The 23897-nt window shown below is 40.9% G+C and overlaps 1 protein-coding gene across 2 annotated transcripts; it reads left to right on the top strand.

The window, feature by feature from the left end:
- Nucleotides 1-7712: 7712 nt before the first annotated feature.
- On the top strand, nt 7713-22566 carry ARL14EP (ARF like GTPase 14 effector protein). 2 transcript variants are annotated; one of them, XM_074998989.1, is made up of 4 exons: nt 7713-8248; nt 14590-14903; nt 18150-18280; nt 19827-22566. In XM_074998989.1, the coding sequence occupies exons 2-4, from the start codon at nt 14619-14621 to the stop codon at nt 20053-20055; spliced, it is 645 nt and encodes a 214-aa protein (XP_074855090.1). In that variant the 5' UTR covers nt 7713-8248; nt 14590-14618; the 3' UTR covers nt 20056-22566. The 2 variants fall into 2 exon arrangements, with proteins under 2 accessions (XP_074855090.1, XP_074855089.1); XM_074998988.1 differs by having other exon boundaries at nt 14388-14903.
- Nucleotides 22567-23897: the final 1331 nt, after the last annotated feature.

Genomic DNA, 23897 nt, shown 5'->3' with positions numbered 1-23897 from the left:
AGGGTCGCGGGGTAAAATCCTGGGAGCATTGGAAAGGACTTAGTTTTAGTCCAGTCCATTGCGCTGGTGTGACTGACTTAGCCTAATCAATATTCAAATTTATTCTTACGTCACTCACATCCTCGATAAGAATAAGTAATACTGTTACCCTTCAGGGAAGAAATATATATTGAGGAGGTATTTCAAAAAGGACATGTTGCCTACTTGCCTAAATTTTTTCTAGTCTAATAACAATGAAAGTCTTCATAACTTGAATTATATGAAATCTACAAGTCCATTAATTGTTTTTAAACAGTAACTATTTCTGGAAGGAAAAAAAAACAACTACCAGAAAAGTTTAACATGCCCTCTTCTGGTTCTATTGTATTACTGCACCCATAGTTGGCTACCTATAGCTGACCATGTTGAGACAGAGAGCTGTGAAAAATTCTGCTCTTTCAGTTCACAGATTTTCACCTTCACATGAACTTGACTTTTCAGTTATGGCTACTGTTGGTATGTATAGCCTGAGGGTATGTCTATACCTAAAACATCACAGTTGCAGAGCTGCAATATGGAGGGGTACATTTCTCTGGTGTGTGGATTTTTCATACCTTTGAAAGACAACTAGCCACACTGATGCATGTTCCAAATGTAGATCAGTCCCGAGTTTCATGTTGATATTTGGCTTCATTTTATTTTTTTTGCCTGTTTTTGTGCAGACCGGGCCAAATTCTCTCCTCACATAGACACATGGGGCTTTCAGTGTCCTCAGTGCATGTGTAACTGAGAGCCTGTACATACTACAGTGGTGGAAAGGGTTTCCCCCAGCTATAGTAAATCCATTCCCTTAAGAGGCATTAGCTAGGCTGACATTTCCAGTAACCCAGCAGTGTCTACTCCAATGCTTAGGTTAGCTTTATTACGTTTTGCTTGCTTCTGAGCAACGCGGTTAAGTCAAACCAATTGACATGCAGACCATGCCTGAGAGTAGAATTTGTACCACATTGGATCATTAGCTTTCACAAAAATGGCTTTGTTACAGAAAAGACTACAAGATCCAACAAGAAAGAAAAGCTTTTGAGCCACACTGAGTTCTTCTTCAGGTCTTCCTGTCTCTCTCATCAACAGAAGTTGGTCCAATAAAAGGTATACCTCACCTAGCTTGTCTGCTTATTATCTTGGGACAGACACAGCTACTACACTAGACATAAGATCTAATTTTATATATGTGTGTGTGTGTGTGTATATATATTTATATACACACACATACCTATTAACAGCAACGAAGGGTCCTGTGGCACCTTATAGACTAACAGAAAAGTTTTGAGCATGAGCTTTTGTGAGCACAGGCTCACTTCATCAGATGCTCATGAAAGCTCATGCTCAAAACTTTTCTGTTAGTCCATAAGGTGCCCTTCGTTGCTGTTAGATCCAGACTAACACGGCTACCCCTCAGATACTTGACACATACCTATTGTTATCCTGGCAGAACAGGTGTCACTTCTTGCTTGGTTATCAGTGGCATAGGCAGCCAAAGATACTAGGGTGGGCCCTGATTTACAATGCGCAGGCAAGGTATTAGGAAAAACTATTTCACCAGGAGAATGGTGAAGCACTAGAATGCATTACGCAGAGAGGTGGTGGAACTGCCATCCCGAGAGGTTTTTAAGTCCTGGCTTGACAAAGTTCTGGCGGGGATGATTTAGTTAGGGTTGATCCTGCTTTGGGCAGAGGGCTGGACTCAATGACCTCTTGAGGTCCCTCCCAACCCCAGGATTCTATGATTCTGTGTCAGGAGGGCAGGGTAGCAGGTGATAGAAGCTCTGACCAGGGGCCCTGGAAAAATAGGGGGCTGAAAAAATGTGTACCCCTCAGCACTCCACCCAAGGAACAGGGTTGGAGGTTGCCCCACTCTGTCTGCCTGATGCGCCTGCTGGGGTTTGCCATGCTCCACCTGCCTAGCACTGCTACTATGGAGAAGGGTCAGGGCACAGACACTGATCCAGCTGAGGAGCGGGGGTCAGGGGCTTGTAAGCCACCATGCCCCAATCCCACTTCCCATCAAGAGTACCAGCCAGGCAGAGCAGGCAAGTCCCAACCTGGCTCCATAGCTGAAGCTCCAGGTGAGTGGAGCAGGGCAAGCCCTCTCCCTGATCCTGGCCATCTAGAGCACCGGGTGGGCAGAGTGGGGCAAATCCCATGCCCCAGATGTGACCATCAGGAGTGCTTGGCAGGCAGAGCAAGGCAAGGCCCGATCCCAGACCCCAGCTGAAGTGCGTCCAGCTGGCAAGTACTGGAGCTGGAGAAATCTGGGCCTGGGCCTGGACTATAAGTCCCTGGCCCACCTGTGACTATACCTTTTTGTGAATTATTGTTAAATGTATAAGACTGGAGGTGGTGTCTAAACTTCATGAAAACTAGTGGGGTGTTACCTGCATTACTGTCACTTACCTGTATCCCAGTAATGTAGCAACAAACATTTATATTGTGTATGCCCCATAACCAAATACCCTATCATGCAAGAAAGAAGCTTTGTGGAATGCAAGTGAAGAATTTTAACACAAAAGTTCTAATTTCACAGTGAGTGGTCATTGTGTGTGATGGTCAAAGACTCAAAATGCATTCCTTATTCTTAAGTCATCAAAGGAAAAGCCCACCTGGGTAGTGACACTGGCAGCTTATATTCTGTGAGAAACTGTAACTATGGATTCAAGGAAGCATCCTACATAGCTGAACTGTTTGGATTTTTACTGGGAAGAGCAGCAGATAAAAAGCAGAACTCCCTATAGACAATCTGAATACCCAGAAAAGACTAGTGGTAACAGGTAGATTATATCACTGCCACCATTTGGAATTACAAACTGTGATCCACTTGTACATATATATTACCTGCTTTAACCTCTCAATAACTCATTTTCTTTTCTTACTTAATGAAACTTATGAATTTCCCATAGATTTGGCTATCAGCATTGTCTTTAGTGTAAGATCTTGAGTACCATTTGATCTTGAGTAAATGACTGGTATCTTGCAACTGAGAGCAACCTGATACGATGTGATTTTTGGTATGACCATTGAAGTCCAGTTTGTCTGGGTGACCAGATAAACTGAAGATTGTAAGGGAACTGTCTGTGACTCTATGTTAAGCTTATTAAAATGATCGAGGAGTTCACATTTGTCACTGGCTTTGTGCAATCCAATTATAGAACACTCCACCAGTCTGCAGCGTTCGCCTTATTTTTAGACAGTCTGCCTGGAGCCAGGCACTTAAGTTATGAGCCACTCCAGCCACCATGACACCTGTGTACTTAAGTGTCTCTCTACATAGGTGTTTAAGGGACACATACTTCAGAGTTTACTTAAGATTTATACGTGCAAAATTCTCATAGACATCAATGGGCCAAATACTGAAGTCTTTTTGTAATTTGTATTTGTTAATAATTCAAGTAAAACTCCCACTGAAATCAACGGCAGTAAAGTGCAGTAAAAAACTTCACACAGGATTAATGGTTGCTAGATTATTTTCCATTTTCCATTATAGAGTTAATTATTTTGCTTGTGGTAGTCACAAATAAGGATGGGAATATTTTGCTTTGTGAGTCTCATATTATTTCTTCCCATTGATAGGCCAGCATGTGGTACCTAGTCCATCTTCACTTGATATAGCATAGAGAGGCATACAGCTGTAACCATAATGAGAAATAAACCCTCTTCAACTTAGTCTCATTTTGTTGACTCAAGAGCTTAAATGGTTTAAACAGGAGCATAATTACGAGAAGCATCCTGATTAAAATGCATGTTTAGTTCTTTCTTTCTTTTGAATACAATGTACAGTAAACTCTTCCATATCTGGCAGCCCCAGGACCCAGAGGTTGCTGGATATTCAAATATTCTGGATAATAGAGAGGTATACATAGTAATGTATAACACTAAAGAAAAACAAAATTAGATGTTAAGAAACAAAGAGAAGTGTATGCAGAGAACTTTATTTATAGGGGACAGGGAGACATGCGTGGAGTGGCGGCTCCTCCCAGCTCCACTAAGTCCCGGGGAGCTGGCGCTCGCCTCTCTCTCAGCCCTGGGGAAGCAGTGGTCGCGGGTGCTCCCCTCCTGGAGCCCCAGGGTAGTGGCAGCTATGGGCGCTTCCAGCCCCATAGCCCCAGAAAAGTGGCAGCTATGGGCACGCCCGGCCCCAGAGACCCAGGAAAGCGGTGGCTGCAGGCACTCCCAGCCCTAGAGCCCCCAGGAAGTGGCGGCCACGGTCGCTCCTTGCCCAGAGCCTTGGGGAAGTGGGAGCTGCAGGAGTTCCCCCACCATCAGGCCTGACTATGGGACAATCCATCCCTTTTAAAAAATGTCAGGATGCCTTTTTGGTGTCCCAAATACAGGACCATCCCACCCAATGTGGGACAGATGGTCACTGTAGTTATTTACCAACAGTAGTATTGTATGCTGTATTTGCTATACTTATTTGTATTTACTTTCATTATACTGTACTTATGGAAAACGTAACTAAAATTTACTTATGGTTTAAATTCCAGTTATTTGAGGGTTCTGGACGATAGAATGCTGGATATGAAAGAGTTTACTGCACCCCCACAAACATGAAAGTGGAATCTAAAATTCACCGGAAGACCCATATTTTAATTTAGACTAAATACCAGTGAATACCACTTGATTGGAATTTAAACAAACAGGCTGCTAGCGTCAGCACTCAGCTGTTTAACTTGTCACATCTTGAACACTGCAGAAATAAAAGCTAGGTTTAGGGTCAAACTCATCTTGAAAGACCTCTTTTGACAGATCTCTCCAAATGAAATTAACAACAGCCAACAATAAAACAGTAGCCATTAATTAAAAGATTCTAATGGTCTCTACTACAAGTCCTTAACCCCATAGGGCAAAGCTGTGGTATAACAATGTTGTAATGTTTATTTCATGACAGAGTATGAACACATTGCATTGATTCTCCACAGTAACTCTTTGTAATAGTGCCATGAACCAATCACCCCACAACCAAAATGAAAGAATGAAAAAAAGGAAAAGCTGGCAACTAGAAATTTGCTAAAGTGTGGTTATGAAACAAGTGAAACTTGCATAGCTTCATTATTGAGTGGGTTAAAAATTTTCCCGTGGAACAATTTTTCACTGAAAAAAAAAATCTCATTAGGAACTGGAATATACCAATGTTGCCAAAATTTCCTTTGAGGGGACAGGGAAAGAAATCTGAATGAGCATTTAAATAAAGCTAAAAACATATGTACCTATACTTTGTCATGGAAACAAACATTAGAGAAACAGTGAAAATGAAAATTGGCTTATGAATATGCAGGCCTGCTAAGAGGAGTTGGGGAGGCAAAGGGAGCAACTATCCTGTGGCCTGGCAGTTCAAAAGGGCCCAGAGGTCCAGGCTGCCACTGTTAATATTGCTGCAGTGGCAGCATCCTGAGCCCATTAAATTGCCACCACAGCACTGCACCCTCTCAGCATCTATGAGAGTGGGCAGATGGGGAGCATGGTGCACTCTGGACAGTGTTGATGGCTGTGTTCCCTCAGCACTGCCCCTTTTGGGTACATGGAGCCAGCCCTGCCCACCTTGCCCAGGGACCCAACATGGCTGTCAGCTCTCCTGTGTATATGAATATGCATAATTCAAAAATACTTTAGACAAACACCTCATGTAACATACCAGTTTTAATGTTAGTCTGCTGAATGTGTATATTCTATTTTTGTGCACGTATCATTCTTGCATGTAAAGTTAGAAGCATGAAATGTGGATCTGTATATAATTTGAAATGTGCCGAGGCCCATTCTTGATGCTCCAGAAACTTAATGACTGGGTTATCAAGTCAACAACCTGTGAATGGGTTGGTTTATTCTGTAAGCCCAAACTGTGGCTGGTCCCAGAAAGATATGTGGCCAGGCCACCAGATGCTGAAACACTTTTGGATCTGGTCCTTTTCCACTCAACTTGAGAAGTTTGAACTAAGCACACAGAATTCTAGGCTTGGGCGAAAGTGACTTAAGGGCTACATCTACACTAGCACACTACCTCAAAGTAGCCTATTTCGAAGTAAGGATATCGAAATTGGCTACTTCGACGCGTATCGTCTACACATCCTCCAGGGCTGGTGCCATTGACATTCAATGTTGAAGTAGCGACAGGGAACATCGAAAGGAGCTGCTCCGGAAGGAAATGTGGAGCGTCCACACGCACAAGCGCACCCCGTCGAAATAAGGGGCCAGCAAAGCCCCAAGCCGCTCCCTGAAAGGGCCCCTCCCACACACACTTGCCCTGCACAACACAACATCCACAGAGCCAACAACCTGTTGTAGACCCCTTGTATGCAACATGGACCCGCAGCTGCAACAGCAGCAGCCAGAAGCCCTGGGCTAAGGGCTGCTGCATACAGTGACCATAGAGCCCCGTAGGGGCTGGACAGAGTGTCTCTCAACCCCTCAGCTGATGGCCACCATGGAAGACCCTGCTATTTCGAAGTAGCAAGACATGGATCGTCTACACGTGCCCTACTTCGACGTTGAATGTCGAAGTAGGGCGCTATTTCCATCTTTAGATGGGAATAGCGATTTTGACATCTCACTGCCTAACTTTGATTTCAACATCGAAATAACACATGGCGCGTGTAGACGCAACGTGTGGTATTTTGACATTGTGCCAGCTACTTCAAAGTAGCCAGCTAATATAAACGCACCCAAGGTGAGGAAACAAATAGTAGGGGCAGACACCTAGAGATGCCCCCTTCCCTCCCATTTATCACCTAGAAGGCCTTCTGGAAACATGTAAAACTAAACTCCAGGGAAGGGTCAGGGCCAAGCTAAGAGGCTGCTTAGCTTGGGAGAGAGATGTTTAGATCAATTGTTTAGGGTAAGACTTTACACAAAACAAGTTTCTTAGTATAGTTGTAGAATGCGGGTGCATTCGTTTATGTTAACTTAGAAACTTGACCTGACTTTTTCATTTGCAAACACTTAAATCCTACTTTTTGTACTTAAAATCATTTTATTATCAAACCCTGTATAAATAATTGTTACCATAGAGGGGGAGCAACCATTGCACTATCTCCTTTTAATTGATAAGGGGGGGACACACGATGACACCCACACTTCATGAGCTTTCTCAATGTAGATTTATTTGGGGTTTTGGTCCTCTTTGGTGGCTGTGTTCCAGCATGCTGGCCCTCCCAGAGCTAAATTGGTTCAGCATCTGTATTTCTTTGCAAGCGGTTGGTAACCCCAATTCTGTGCCTTTGCTGGTGGAAACCAGAGCTTCTGGGCCAGCAGGACAGGGTGGTGCCCTGGAGAGGTGGCGGGGAAGGGTGGGGGTACTGATCAGCACACCAGCAGACAACCCCAAGGGGACTTCTGATTCACCCCACAGCAAGCTTGATTATATCCCCTGGAGATGCAGCGTTTGGAAACTTTGGGGAGTAAACTTAATGGGGGGCAGTTTTGTTGCTGTTCAAAAATGACTCTTCCTACGTTTATTTTACACATTTGATTAAGCAGATTGGGGAAAATGTTGCACACACGTTGGGCTTCCGATTCAGAACCAAATAAACGTCAGCGGGTGGGATCCTGAAGAACAGAAGCAGCAACTCTCAACCAGCTCTACCGAGAAGTTAGAGCGGGGGGAGGGCGGAGGAAGGCGAAGCTGCCCAGGGTTTCCGCTCCCCGCCCTCATTCTTTGCCAACTCCGCCACGGGGCCCGTGGGCTCGGGCCCGCACTACTGCACGGGGCGCGGGAGGTAAGCGTGACCCGCCAGGCTTCCACACCCTGAGGTACCGCACGCTGGGCAAGTCTCCTCCACGCCGCCGCCAAGAGGCACCCACCTACCGTCCTGCGAGACAATCACGCGCCCCCAGAGCGCGCTCTCGGCCTCCTCGCGACGTGCACGCGGACGGGACCGCGGACGCCTCCGAGCCCCACCCCCTTGAGCAAGGCCGCGCGCGTCCGCCATAGAAGTGCAGCTAGTCGCGCCTCCCGCAGGAGCTGAGGGGTCACGTGGGCGATCCCCTCGTCCCCCACGCTGGTGGTGGGGAGGTGTGGTGTGTGTGGCGGTGTGGTGTGTGTGGCGACTGAAAAGGCAGCGCGGCGACGCTCTAGCCTTCCCGGTGTTCTCGCTCGCTGCTCCTCTGTGGTGCGCGGCTAGGGCTCATGGCCGCCCCTAGCACCGCGGCTCTGGCCGGGAGCACTCGGGAGCCGGGTTCCGGCATGGCGGCGCAAGGGCGGAAGAAGACCTACGGCAAGGTACGGGCCAGGCCCTGGAGGTGGAGGGAGAAGGGCGGGCGGCGCGTGGGTGATAGTGAGTTTGTTCTCGCGCCGAGTTGGGCCTGTCTCGCGGCCCTTGGCCCGTGCGGCTGGCGCGGGGAGGGACTTCTGAGCTCTGTAGCTGTGTCGCTCTGAGTTGTCCGGTGAGGGCAGGTTCCAGTGTCCACCCCGCTTCGCTGCAGGCTGGGTGTAGGGGCCTTTTCTCCTCTTTTCAGTGTACTGGCTGTTTAACTTTGATCTCTTCGCCTTGTATTATGGAATTGCCTACAGTGTACATCGTTGCCATCAGCAATGCTTGTGTGACTTTGTCTCTAATAAACCTTGCTTTGCTCCGAGTGTTGTCTGTGTCTGCTGTTTACTCTAAGTGTCCGATTTTTCCCCGGCCTTCTGCCCAAGTGATTAGATAAGAGTCAAGTGCAATATAAATCAGGGATGGGCACCCCGCTGCAGGATCTGTGTGTGATCCATAAGACCTTTTGTCTATCCGTGACAGGGTTGTGAGGTTCCGCTGGTTTCTGCATGCATAGTTTTTTTTCCTACCAGTTTTACTAATGCAACAGGCACATAAAGCAAAGGCACATGAAGTCAGCTGTGATGCTGAATGCACACAACATTAGATGAAAAGGGAATGCATGTCTGACAACAATTTTTTAGCGGTTGGGAGGGCCAGCTCAGTGGTTTGAGTGTCGGCTTGCTAAACCCAGCATTGTGAGTCCAATCCTTGTGGAGGCCATTTAGGGATCCAGGGCAATTAGATTTAAAAAAAGGGGAGAGGTGGCGGTCCTTGATCCTGCCAAGAGGGCAGGGGACTGAATTCCATGACCTCTCAGGGTCCCTTCCAGCTCTATGAGATGTGTTTCTCCATATATTTAAGTGAAAACATTGCTGTGGTTCCAGTCGCACAGCCTACAGATTCTAGGTACACAGTTAGCAAAATGATCCTGTCCCAGGAGATGGCCTTCATTACCACTGTGTTGTGGCCCACTGAGAGGGTGAGTTATGCATGTGTTCTGCTCACTAGCCTAGGTTACCCATTGCTGATACAAATCCTCTTTGGTTGTTTAATATTGGGCAGTGTTTAGGTAGAGTGGAGATTTCAGTTAAGTAGAATTTGCCAAAAGTAGTGGCAGACGCTGTCTCAGAATTAAAGCACGTAAAACTTAAAATCTCTGAAAAGCTGGCTACAAGCAGTACCACTGTTAGGACATATCAAAACAAAAAAAGCAGTCAAGTAGCACTTTGAAAACTAACAAAATAATTTATTAGGTGAGCTTTCGTGGGACAGACCCACTTTTTCAGACTATAGCCATACCAGAATGTATGTTCTGGTATGGCTATAGTCTGAAAAAGTGGGTCTGTCCCACGAAAGCTCACCTAATAAATTATTTTGTTAGTTTTCAAAGTGCTACTTGACTGCTTTTTTGTTTTGATAGTATAAAGACTAGTGCGGTGTTCTCTCTGTTACTAATCAACATGTTAGGATATAGATGAGCAACATGCTCTCCTCTAAATAAATAGGAATTTAACTTGCTTGATCACTGTCCATTTGGGAATGGGGAGACCTGAAGTTGCAGCTTCTTGCTGTTCTTCCATTTGTTCCCCTCATAACCCAGTGCTGTCATCTAGCTTTATTTCATTGCCTACCATCTTTGCTTCAGTATCCAGCAGTTCTCCCCTGCTTTCCCATAGCACTCCTCTTTCAAATGTGCTTGGCTTGGCTTGCACAAGTGCTCATTGTGTCTTGAGCATCTGCATCACATGCCACTTCGATCTGTTTTAGTTTGCTCTGCAAGCAGGAAGTGTCAATTAGGAAATGTTGGAGCTGTGAATACAAGCTCTTTTTAAAAGATCTCTACTATTGTTTGAAATTTGGCACTGTGCCATTCTGTATTGCTATTCTAGATTTAAAGAACTGTATATATGTCTACCTTTTGCAATATGAAAAATCCATCGATTTCTTTGTATATGCCAAGCTTTCACATATAAATCAAAGGAACGAGAACTAAATTTACTGTCGTATATACTTTGTTTTATTGTTGACTGTGCAGTGTTGTCCCTTTTAAATGGTCCTTTCTCAAAAGCAGAGCACAGTTGGAACTTCAGGTAGCACAGGCCTCCATTACTGAAGTTGTCTGTGAAGATTAGCAATCTGAAACTGGGTAGCTAAACATTAAATACTTTAAGTAATCTCTTTCAAATTCTGCTTTTGAGTTTTCAAGTTCTGAATGTATCAGCAATATCGGAACTTGTTTTACCGGTATGTTGGCTCTTTTATATGTTGTTTTCAGTCTAGCAGAGACAGGAATCATTCAAAACTACACACGCACTGAAGGATAAAACAAAGGAATTTTTTTCTCCCAACACACAGTCACACCCAAAGTACCAGTATGCGGTTTACACCGCTGCCAGAAGCGTTCATCGCCTATTATATTTTACCCAAAACACACTTTGGAGGCATAGAAATAAATGTTTTATATTGATTGTAAATATTTGATTGTGTGGTTCTGTATGGATTATAATCTACAATGTAATTTGTGATGTAAAATTAAAATATCCAGAAGATAGCTAGATGAGTATTCGTATAAGCAAAGTCGCTAGCAAAATAAAACTCAAAAAAGGTTGAAAATCTTAATACACTTAAGAAAAGCAAATCCTGACAAATATCTGAGTTTATATTCTCAGCAGATGAGTTCTGAAAACAAAAAGTCAACGTTTTGTGTGCCAGCTGTAACACTTGCACCCTTAAAGGCACACTATTAAAGATCGAAGTGTTAGACTGTAGCTTCACAAATAATAAGCAGTGGTGACACAGGACTGCTTATAATTATCAAAGATCAGTTCTATCTGGGGAAGAAATTACTTTGAGCAGCAAAGTGAAAATTTAACATTTATCATTCAAAAATATTAGAGGGAAAATATTTAGTTGGTTTATTTTGTTCACTTGACAGTTCATGTATACAGGTTTATAATTTTGCTTATTGTAGGCTACGTCTACACTAGAAGCATCTTTCTCCAGAAGTTACTGTTGAAAGAGAGAGGTTCCAACAAAACTTCTGTTGACAGATCATGTCTACACATAAAAATGAATCTATTTTTTGATCCACCCTGTCAACAAAAGGGCCCCAGCGTGTCTACACAGCTTTTTTGTCAATCGTTTCTGTTGACAAAATGCATTTTGTATGTAGATGCTCTGAGTTTTGTTGACAGAACCCCAGTTTTGTCTACAAAACTCTCCAGTGTAGACATAGCCCTAGTCAGTCATTTGGGCTATGGTTACAGTGACCCAAACTGCTGGCAACATTATGCAAATGGCTGTTCATTTACATATCCACTCACTGGCTGCTGACACAAAAAAAAGCTGTGTAAACGTCGTTCTGCTGGCGAACCCCCCCCCCCCCCCCCCCCCCCTTTGTTGGCAGCCTCTTATGCCTGGTTTTTTCCAGGTAAGCTAATATTTAAAGAAATTGGTGGTGTGTTGAAGTTATGTTGGGGATCCTTTTTCTACGTATGAAACACTTTGATCCAAAACTAGGAAGGACTTGATGAAATTACAAAACTTGTTTGTACAGGAGAACAAGATAGCATTCCATGAAACCTTCAGGCCAAATAAATGTGTTAGTCTTTAAGGTGCCACAGGACTCCTCCCTAGTTTTGCTAAAACATACAAATATTAAATCTGTAAAAACTGAGTCTCTGGTGTCATGCCGCTAGTGCAGCTATATAAACATTTTCGAATAAACATGCATGTTATAAAAGCTTACAAGTTCTATGAAAGCGATATGCACTGAGCTTTGAAATTTCCTATTCAAATTTTCAAGTCCCCATTGGTTTCCAAATTTCAGGTAACCATAGAAACTGCAGGTAACTTCAGGACCTTAGGAGCAATTCAGGGTAAGAATTCCCATCAGAGCTCACAGTTAACCAAGAAAAATCTGAAAATTCAAGTTAAGCAGAGTTTAGAAGTCTGACTGTAAATACTTTCCTGAAGATACAGAATTGAGAGCTGTAGCCTGAATTCAGGCAGTTAATATATTTCAAAACTAGATAACAAAAACAAACTTTCTACTATTAAAATGAAAATGACATACATTTCTTGAGTGAAGTCAAGATATTTTTTTTTTTTTTTTTAAATACACTGTCCCATTAGCATCAAACCCTACTGCTGAGAATCCTGGTATGTTTCATAGTTTTTTTTGTTTTTTTTAACTCAGGAAATTAACAGAGCATGTCTTAATTTGAAAGCCTGCAACAATCTACAAACCAAGGCACAGAATTTTCAGGAATAATGAATACAGTAAAAACTGCCACTCTATAGTACCTTTGTCTTCAAGCTGCTATAGAATTGTGCACTGGAAACTGGTTTGATGCTCACTGAAATTAGTGCTCAAGCAAATCATTTGGGTATGAAAACAAAAGTGCAGTCAAGTAGCACTTTAAAGACTAACAAAACAATTTATTAGGTGAGCTTTTGTGGGACAGACCCACTTCTTCAGACCATAGCCATACCAGAGCAGACTGAATATTTAAGGCCCACAGAACCAAAAATAGTAATCAAGATGGACAAATTAGGAAAAAAAAAACTATCAAGATGAGCAAATCAGAGACTAGAGGAACAGAAGTGGGCGGGGGAGAGTCAAGAATTAGATTAAGGCAAATATGCAAATGGGACCCTATAATTATCCAGAAAATTCCCATCCCAGTTCAAACCATTTGTTAATGTGTCGAATTTGAATATAAAAGAGTTCAGCAGCCTCTCTTTCAAGAATGTTGTGAAAATTCCTCTTCAGTAAGATGCAAACTTTTAAGTCATTAACAGAATGGCCCACTCCATTAAAATGTTGGCTGACTGGTTTGTGGGTTAGGAGTGTTTTTATGTCTGTTTTGTGCCCATTAACTCTTCATGTAAGAGGCAAAGTGCTACTTGACTGCTTTTTTTGTTTTGATCGTATGTAGACTAGCATGGCTTTCTCTCTGTTACTATTCAACATTTGGGTATGGATTATTTTAGTTTTTGAAACAACAGGATCACGTGCAAGACATGAACTGTGTCTGCAGTGAATAAATGTTAACATTCTGATGTTCCTCATTGTATTTTAATTGCATAGCTAACTTTTGTGTATATATACATTTTGAACAGATAGGTTATATTGATATTGGTTGTAGGAAAACTCTAAAGCATTACAATCAAGGGGATTTCTGCTGCAAAGTGCTGTATGCAACTGATTTTCACAGTCTTTGTTTTCAAAAGACATATTATTTAGTCATTGTCCCATGTCAGGAAACTTTTCTCAGCTTTAGACACTTAAATATGATGCTAACATATTCTATATATTGGTTAGGTCTGAAACACTTTCTCATTAAATATTAGTATGTGTGTTGCTAGAACTTCAGAATTTATTTATTGGGTGCTGAGTATTGTGCTTTTATTTTGTTGGCAGTGATAATCTAGTAGTGCAGAACACTTTTCTTTTCCCCAGTGTACAACTGGCTTTTGCTATATCTGTAAATAAAAGATTGATAGTTCTGTCTTCATATTTAGCAAAATATGTGCACATAATTTTTTCCCAATTTATATATTTGCCTAAGTCTTTATACAAAAAAGATCATGTGGTTGAATTCAAGTTGTTTGTGTTATTAATTCAAGATTGCGTGTAGGTAGCCTTGGCAGTTTGAAAAGCTTATTTATCTCCATCTGAATGCTTCTTAACCCTTTGGCTTCAAGCACATGCAATTTGCACCATTGTGTTGTACTAGAAAAATCTCATAAAGCTCTTATCGGACTCTTACACTTTTAAAGGGCTTATGTTGGGTTTACAACTAGCTTTAATAAATTTATCATACCAAACCACAGTGTATCTAAGATAGTACTCTTGGAATTTGTATTTTCCATAGATAAGTTTAGGTATTTAAGGTAGGTCAGTTCTTTTGAAAGAATATATTTGTGGCGTAATTTATGAATGAAATCCAGCATACCCGTAGCTTTATCAGGTATAACAAAAGGATATAGTACAGTACACTAATAAACCTTAAAATTATGTTTTAAGAAATAACACCAAACCTAGTCTCCAGGGATAAAGGTTTGCAGCACAAATCTGATTGGTTTTAATGCTTTCTCCAGGGTGGTCCTCCTAGAAACTACTAAAGACTACAAAGAATTGATTCTAGGCAAAGTAAAAGTGAAATAAAATAACACTGAAACTGATCAAGTATGATGGATCCATGTTCAGTTGGAATTCAGCTCCAAGCTGCCAATGAATGTCATAAGATATATTATACCCGTCATGCTGGCTTCAAGACTAAGCAAGATCTATCCTCAACAGATCTGCTGCTACTTCAGCTTAGGACTGGAATGACTCTTTCTGAGAACAATACAATCTGTTTCCATCATGCAAAAATTTACATTGACAGATTTGAAGAGCTGCAAAAATCTTGCTGTGATCCATTTAACATACACAGGAAAGTATCAAAGAAAAACTTGCGTGCTATCGACTTAGATGATGCAACTTTTCTAAGTGACAAGTTTGGAAGACAGTTTGTACCTGGCTGGAAGCTTTGTCCAAAGTGTACACAGATAATCAATGGAAGTGTGGACGTTGACACTGAAGATCGCCAAAGAAGGAAACTTGATTCAGACGTATGTATATGGATCAACTTTTTTTTTTTTTTTTCCGCGCCTCTAAACTCTACAAATGAATGGGGTGGTGCTTGGTTGGAGTACTACATAAAGAAATTGCTTAACTTTTTTCCTTAAAATGTGAAAGTGTTACTTTTTAATGTACAGGGGATGTTTATAAGCCTTTTGGGGGAAATGTGCCAGTTAAAAGGGTGTGTGTTTTAAAGGAAGATAGTCAGTCTTTTGCCTTTTTTATACTAACTTTTTTAAAATCTACTTTCTTCTAGGGCAGTCATTTAAATAACACCTGTCTTGACATTTTAGGAAAAAGAAGGGATTTTCTGCTCCCCTGTAAATGTGTATAAATACCTTTTCTGAGGCTGCTATTTAATACGTTACTAAAATCTAATGTAGACAAGATTGGGTGCACTTTGGAGGTGTTAAACACATCCTGTTAAAATCTACACTCTCTTGTCTGGGTTTTAATAAATATATCTAGGGGTAGGACCACACAGTTAAGTTATTTCAAGATAACAGGTGTTGGTTTGAAATAACTTTGTTGTCAACTACACTATGCACACACTATTTTGAAATATATTTGAAATAGCAGGTGTTATTTCAAAATAGGCACTATTCCTCCTGCAGTGAGGTTTATGGTGCCTGATTTTCATAGAATCATAGAAGAGTAGGACTGGAAGGGACCTCGAGAGGCCATTGAGTCCACCCCTCTGCCCTCATGGCAGGACCAAGCATTTTCTAGACCATCCCTGAAAGCCATCTATCTAACCTCTTCTTAAATAGCTCCAGTGATGGAGATTCTACCACCTCCCTTGGCAATTCGTTCCAGTGTTTGATCACCCTGACAGTTAGGAACTCTTTCCTAATGTCCAACCTGAACCTCCCCTGCTGCCATTTCAGTCCATTGCCTCTTGTTCTATCCTCAGAGGCAACGAAGAACAAGTTCTCTCCCTCTGCCTTATGACACCCTTTTAAATACCTGAAAACTGCTATCATGTCCCCCCCTCAATCTTCTCTTTTCCAAACTAAACAAGCCCAATTCTTTCAGCCTTTCTTCATAGGTCATGTTCTCTAGACCTTTGATCATTCTCGTTGCTCTCCTCTGGACCCTCTCCAATTTCTCCACATCCTTCCTGAACTGTGGTGCCCAGAACTGGACACAATACTCCAGCTGAGGCCTAACCAGCGCAGAGTAGAGCGGGAGAATGACTTCTCATGTCTTGTTCACGACACACCTGTTAATGCATCCTAGAATCATGTTTGCCTTTTTCGCAACAGCATCACACTGTTGACTCATATTTAGCTTGTGGTCCACTATAACTGCCAGATCCCTTTCTGCTGTACTCATTCCTAGGCAGTCCTTTCCCATTCTGTATGTGTGACACTGATTGTTTCTTCCTAAGTGGAGCACTTTGCATTTGTCCTTATTAAACTTCATCCTGTTTACCTCAGCCCATTTCTCCAGTTTATCCAGATCCTTTTGAATTATGACCCTATCCTCCAAAGAAGTTACAACCCCTCCCAGCTTGGTATCATCTGCCAACTTAAGTGTACTTTCTATGTCAATATCTAAATTGTTAATGAAGATATTGAACAGAACCGGTCCTAAAACAGACCCCTGCGGAACCCCACTAGTTATACTTTTCCAGCCAGACTGAAAATCATTAATAACTACTCTCTCAAAATAGGTGCTGTTAAGCACTATCCAACGTCTTATTTTGAAATACCTATTTCTAACTAAGCACTAGTTACTTAAAATCAGGCACTATTTTGAAATAAGCTCTGTGTGTGCAGACTGTGTTTCAAAATAGTGACTAATTATCTTTCATTGTACTAAGTGATATTTTGAAATACATTTTTGTGTGATGCAGCCCTATTTTGAAATAGCTATTCCAGAATAGCTTAGTTCTAAATAGTGCTGTTGTGTAGACATAGGTAGTGTACTCTTTAACATGTTCTAAACTAGGTTATCTACATTAGATACTAAGGACATGTTACAGGCATGTATTAACATGCTTGTATGTCCTAGTCTAAGTTGTAGTGCTGTTAAATCTACAAAAAATTTTGAAAACTGAAAAAGGCAGTCTGACAAAAATGGTGTCTAATCAAAATATGAAAGGGATATTAATTACAGACTCTTTCTGAAGTATTGCATAGTGCCCAGAAATAATTCTTGCCACAAAAAATTAGCTGGAGGAGTTTATGGTGGACTGAGTCTTTGATTTGTGGCCTGAGTCTTAAAAGGCACTTTAAGTTTTTTGCATATTTGTGCTGCCAGACTTACACAGTAACTCATTTATTACTTATCTTGAAGGTAACCAAGAAAAATTAATTTTAGTAGGGATGTAGCCTACGTTTATGTACATACGTAATGTCAGAACTTTGACACGGTGTTTATTTTTATTAGTTTTAATGTCTGTCCTCAAATGTCCAATATGGTTTTGGTTAGAAATTTCTGCATTTTGACTTGTCAGTGGCTGAGGCACTATCTAGAACATCTCTATTTCTTTTCATTATAAAATTTTTCATCAAAAGTTTAGTGGCATCATGGGAAAGGTATTTTTTAATTATATTTAATCAGCTGTTGTAAATATTACACATTTAAAATTACAAGCTGTTTTTCTGTACATGTTAACTTTTTTGGAGAGTTATGTCTTGATCCAATGATGTGAGGAAATTAAGTTGAAATTTTTTTTCTAACATATTCAGAGGTTATAAAAGAAATGGAAAACAAAGGACTTAATAGGAACGAAAACAATGTATTAATGGACCATTTTGCCTTTGTTAAATGTTAGCTCATTTTAAAAGAAACTAAGTTTGGTGCTGTGGGAGGAAAGGTTGACTGCTTTAGAAAGGCTGCAGGTTATGCTCCAAAAAGTAGATTGCCTTTAAAATTGGGATACATCTGTCCATGTAGCACTTAGAGTATTCCCCAAAACTGTATTTTAATAAAATATCAAAACCTTTTTAGTAAAGGGAAAGAGGTCAGAGTGAGAACCAGAAAGTAAGACTCTATTCTAGTTAATAACGTCACTTACATTAGTGTTTATTCACTAATGATGGTAGTTACTTCATGAAATTATTTTCTTCTTAAGATTCAGATTGTCCTCTGATGATAGATGCAGCACTTGGCTCAGGTTTTTGCTGAACAATTTATCTGTGAATTCACAACATCCCAGCTTGATTGCCACCTCTCCTATGTATTTGTTTTGGTATTAATACTTTAAATGAATTTCTATCTTTGTTCAGGGGCGAACAGCAAAAGCTTTGAAGTCCTTGCAGTTTGCTAACCCAGGACGACAGACTGAATTAGCTCCAGAAAGCAGTAAAAGGGAAAAGAGAAGGCTACAGACAAAAAGCACATCAGTTAGTTCTGACAGGTAGGCTGTTTATTAATACAAATTTAAAATTTGAGATGCTTTGGATTGTCTCGGGGGAAAAAAAGCTGGAAGGAGTGATGACAAAACTAAACCTTTATTATGTAGCCCAGTCTCATGTTAACTTTGTTTTACTATGTAGAATGTACACTACAATATAGGAAAACTATGCTTTGAGATTAGAATAAAATATTTTAAACATGGCAATGCTAACTGACTGAGTTTAGACATAGCAACTAATCCCCTGCAATTGTGCAAAGGAAGGTCTGACAGATAAAACGAAGTAAGCCAAATAATGCAGGTCTTATATAAAAGAAATATCCAGATGACCAATCACCTTTCATTCCACTAAATTAAATGTAATTCTTATCTGGCTTCTAAAGTAGGGGCGAGCAAACTTTTTTTTATGCCACTCCCCTCTTTCTGGCCCTGCAATTAGCCAGGCCCCCCTCCTGCTGCCCCCCTCCAATCTTTGGGAGGACCAGAGGAAGGGATGTGGGTGGGGGCGTATGCTGGCCAAGTGTCAGGCCCTCGGCAAGCAGTGGCTTCTTCTGGGGGAGGGGGGAAGCACTATGGGCCAGGCTGGCTGTGGTATCATGGGGGGGAGCGCAAGCAAGCACTGTGCCGAGACACCTTGCAGCCAGCCCAACCCCTGCTGCTAGGAACTAGCCACTTCAGCCAAACAGTGGGGCAGGTGCCACGGGTGCATCCTCCCCCTCTTTTTGTAATTTGCTCAGCAGGATTGCTTGCCCACCCCCCCAACCCCCGCAGCTTCTGCTGTGTTGCCAGCCCTATGACATGGGAGCAGAGGGCTGGGGATGCCACAGAAACTGCGGGTGGGGGTGGGGGTGATTGTTCTGTGCCCTCCCTTACAAAGTGTTACACCCCTGTTCCAAAGCATTAAAAAAAAATCAAGATACTGAATGTCAAAGGGAACTTTAGGGAAGAATAGCCTAGTGATAATATGTATGTATGGAAACCTGTCATTTGGGCAAAATAGTCCACAACTTCAGCTTTAATTTTATGATTCCTCTCCCCACACGCAATTTGCTCTTTTTTTTTTTTTTAATTCCTGCTTAAACCTGCTTTTTGGATTGTCTGTCTGTTATTAACTAGGAAGTGAGTGAAGTGTAAATGGAATATTTCCTCCGCTGCCAAAAGTACATTGTATATTTTTTGTGTAGTCTCTCTTGGAAAAACATCTGTACCTGTTCCAAAAATTATTTTAGTGTATTAGTAAATTGAGTTGCAAGTGGCTGAATACAGAATGATGGTAGGGAAGAGATTCACAACCTTCTTGTTAACTTCTCTTCAAGAACACTATAAAATAATGGTTCAGTTTTCAGAGTTCAGATTTTAATATGCATGGTTGACAGTAAGCAGTGTGGCATGTGTAACTTTTAGAAAAGCTTTGGTGATAAACCTTTCAGCATGAGAACTGCTTTACCAAGTTTAATTCCTTTCTTTGTCCATTACTAGCTGTTTGTAATTTAGCTAACTGAAGGTCCATTATGAATTCTGCAATTAACAGCTGTTTTTCATTATACAGGCAAGTAATCCCAGCAAAGAGTAAAGTCTATGATAGCCAGGGACTTCTGCTTTATAGTGGGATGGACCTCTGTGACTGTCTGGATGAAGATTGCCTGGGATGCTTCTATGCCTGTCCCAAGTGTGGCTCCAACAAATGTGGAGCTGAATGCCGCTGTGACCGCAAGTGGTTATATGAACAAATTGAGATAGAAGGAGGAGAAATTATTCGCAATAAGCATGTGGGTTAATTTATAATATTTTGCTGGGCTCCAATACAGAATTTGATGGTCAAAGAAAATCAGTTATCATATAACACACACATGAACAGACAGTTCAGAGTTACAAACCCATTGTTTGAGATGATTTTAGGAAGGTTGTTACTAATAATAATTCTGTACTGTCACACTTCATTCCACTTTGTAGTCATCCATACAAACCAGTTAAAAGACTGGAACAATGCTGTGCTTGACTGTTCAATGACAGTTTTGAAACTGAGTAGCTGGTTAAGCGCTAAAAGAAATTTGGGATTAGCTTCAGTATATGTCCTGCTCTGTAGAGAGAGCTTTTTCCACGCATCTCATTTTTCATGTCTCCCCTTGAAGACTTGGTCCTCCTGCTTTATTTTTAAAGATAGTAAAAATAGTTTATTCTTTTTAGTTTAACATATAAACAGTGGCACTGATGACCAGTATTAGCAGATGTATTAAATGCTGCATTTTATAAAATGAGACTTGATACTGCTTTATTTCATTTAGATGCCTAAAAACATAGGGGCTTAGTCAACTTGCTTATTGTCCTAGTTTGCTATAAATGTACTTTTAGAAATAGGTTTTGTCCCAATTTCTTAACAGTATTTAGCACTTAGCAGATGCTCTCCCCCACTTGGCAGTTGATAATTTTTGCTAGTTGCACCAATGTAAAAGTAGTTACATTTCAGGATTGGGGAAAATCCTGATTTTAACACCAAATGTGTAAAGATTGTCAGTACCACTTTTACACACACATAGTTTTGGAGATAACTGGGATTTTTGTTTTAAAAACAAAATCCTTTCTTGAATGAAACTTGGCAAACACTGTCAATTCAGTTTTGTAATAGAATGTGGTAAGCATTTGATTTTGAATAACAGGAGCACAATTTTGAGCTCTGGAATCTGCAACACATTATTTAAGCTTTAAGCAGATCTTTCCCAAGTAACCTGTGGTCTGTCTTCTGTTTGGGTTTGTTTTCATTGGGGTGGAGGGAGGATGTCCTTTTTGAAGATACCTTAGTATTACATGACATTTGCTGAAAGTCTTTTTGATAGCAGTTGAGAAGGCTAGACCATTTTCCCAGCTGTGGCTACTCTGTTCATCCATCTTAAACAATCACTTGCAGATTATCCCTAAACATCCAGAACAGTGGGTGTTGCCAGTTATTAACACTGCACCTTGAAACGGTGGGTAGCTGACAAAACAGAGAACAATCTGAGTGCTCTCACTTAAACTGAGGAACTGGAGCAACTGTGGGCAAGAGCAATCTTTGCAACCCTCTTCTTAAACTGAACTGGGTGAGCAAAAGCTCAGTCTGCCATACAGTGTATGGCCATGTGACATGTGGCACCTGGACTGTATTGATGTACAGTAATTACTTCCATAACACTTGTCATCACAAACTTTTGATGGAATTGCTTCTCCCAGATTAAAGATCTAGTTTTATAGTGAGACATGTTTTCATGTTCTTTGAAGCTATCATTGCATTGACATAATTCGATGAACTGCTTTGGTATAAAGTCTTGGATTTTAAATAACATTATTGAAATTGTCTAGACTTAGTTAATTCTGTAGTAAACAAAAGGTCAATGTGGCTAATGCATGGTAGAATGAATTACATACTTTAATTCCTTTTTTTTTTTTTTTTTTTAAAGGTAAGGGTTTATACATGCCACTGAAAATAGTCCTAATGTCCTTCCTCTCTTTAGACTAAAAATAACCAAATTGCTGTACAAACTCTTTGGCTAAAATGATTTATTGTTAATTCTGTCTGAAGCTAGATATGTAAAATTTAGATTTCATAACTGAGTTTTACAAAACTCCTGGAAATTAACATTTTTTGTAGAAATGCTGATAAATTCTTAATAAGTAAGACCTAGAAGCTGTCTATCGAGTGTGGCACTTTTGAAGGGGAGAAATGTAGAAAATCTTGTAGTCTTATTGTGGCTTCAGACTTTTGTCAAACGTGTGTATTTTTGGACTGTTTTACATAAATTTTGCTCAAGAATACGTTTAACTATTGCCTTCTGAAGAATTTTCTTGGTAATGATACAATTTATAATTGTGGGATTTTACTGTTCAGGTACTTTCAATTCTGATAAATGATGTAAAACTCAGGAGTTTGCAGCTGTAGACATAATACTCAGATTTTTCGTTTGTTTGGATGCAGATTACTGCCACTAGCTTCATGGTGTTATGCTGACATCTGCTGGTACTGATGAAAAATTAAACTCCAGTTTAGACTTGAATTGCATTTTAATCTGCTTAATTTTAAGGAAGAGGTTGGATGTTCTTTTCTTTTGTCATTTGATTATTTTTTTTCTTGTTTCATTGAATAGTAACTGTGAAATAATTCACTGAAATGTAAAAAATCTCTTGACAGCAACTTCTGATAAACTTGCTGGAGCATCACCTCTTTATAGCACAGTCTTATTCCTTATTCTGTTAACTTTGTAAGAAGTCTGTAATTTTTCATGAACAAATGCAAATAAATATAAATGACTGTCACTTTTTAACTTGGTCAGGTGTATTTAGTTTTTTCAATTTACTACTTCAATGGTAAAGTTACACAAATTTTTGAAGTTCAGTGGAGGTTAAATATTCTCTTTATTTTTATGTGCATGATAATTTATGTGACTAGTCTTGGACTAAGAATTGACTGGAAATGCTGGGTGCAGTGATAACTGTAGGCAGGAGTGCCTAACCAAAGGCTGTCCTTGGTTCAGGTTTCACTGTAACAAGAACAGAGGAATTCTTATTTTTCTCAAAGCTCAATGCAAATATCAAATACACTGTTCCTCTTGAATGGGGTGGGCAATAAGTGGCCCATGGACCAGATGTGGTTCACCGGGGTAGCCCTTGTTGGATTGCTGATGCTTTATTTACCTGCGCATCAACAAATATAGCTACTTGCAGCTCCCACAGGCTGTGGATCACTGTTCCCGGCCAGTTGGAGCTGTGGGAAGCAGCATAAACCGGGACATAGCTTCCCACAGCTCCCACTGGCTGGTAACAGCGATTCGTGGCCAATAGGAGCTGCAAGTGGCTGTGCTTGTTGATGCACAGGTAAATAAAGCGTTAGCAACCCAGCAAGGGCTAACCCTGGCAAACTGTGTATCCAGCTTGTGGGCCGCTTATGCTATGTCTACACTGCAGTCCGCTTTCAGAAGCAGAATGCAAATAAGTGAGATCAGAAATGCAGATGAAGCATGAATTTACGTATCTCACATCTCATTTGCATGTTCTCATGCGGTCTTGCTTCCAGAAGAGGCTTTTCTGGAAGCAAAAACAGCCGTGTAGACGTGGTTCTTTTGAAAACGGGGTTTCCTTTCAAATGAGCCCCGTCTACGTGGCCGTTTTTTCTTCCAGAAACGAGATTGTGGGAGAATATGCAAATGACAGATATATGTAAATTGGTGCTTCATCTACATTCCTGATCTCACTCATTTGCATTCCGCTTCTGAAAGCAGACTGCAGTGTTAACATAGCCTTATTGCTCACCCCAGTTCTAGGAGGTTAGTTTCAAGGGAGTGTGTATTTCTAATCAGTTTCATTTCACTCTTTATTACAACCTAAAGATGAACTACTGTCTGATAAGGAATAGGCATGCGCAGTATCTCCAGCTTCATAAATCAGAAAATGTTTGTGAGGTAATGATTTGGTGAAAAGATAAATCACTGCTTGTGATCTAAATATTAGATTAAATACTTAAAGTATAGTCATAACTTAAAATACAAGTGATGGTCATTGATTTGCTCATCTCAAAAGATTCATGGTGGGCAGAGAGTCTGATCCCTGGAAGCCTGCTATTTTGCTCCAAGGTGAAGAGGTCCAGACTGGT

This window comes from Carettochelys insculpta, chromosome 6, assembly GCF_033958435.1.
Source record: "Carettochelys insculpta isolate YL-2023 chromosome 6, ASM3395843v1, whole genome shotgun sequence".
Taxonomy (NCBI): domain Eukaryota; kingdom Metazoa; phylum Chordata; order Testudines; family Carettochelyidae; genus Carettochelys; species Carettochelys insculpta.
Note: the sequence above shows the minus strand (reverse complement) of the source record. Positions and strands in the feature narration are given on the sequence as shown.

Bases quoted from the DNA above. Each gene is read 5' to 3' on its own strand.
- ARL14EP (XM_074998988.1), top strand. From the start codon at position 14,478: ATGATGGATCCATGTTCAGTTGGAATTCAGCTCCAAGCTGCCAATGAA. The intron at 14,904-18,149 runs GTATGTATATGG...ATCTTTGTTCAG, and splicing joins GAAGGAAACTTGATTCAGAC to GGGCGAACAGCAAAAGCTTT. The intron at 18,281-19,826 runs GTAGGCTGTTTA...TTCATTATACAG, and splicing joins ACATCAGTTAGTTCTGACAG to GCAAGTAATCCCAGCAAAGA.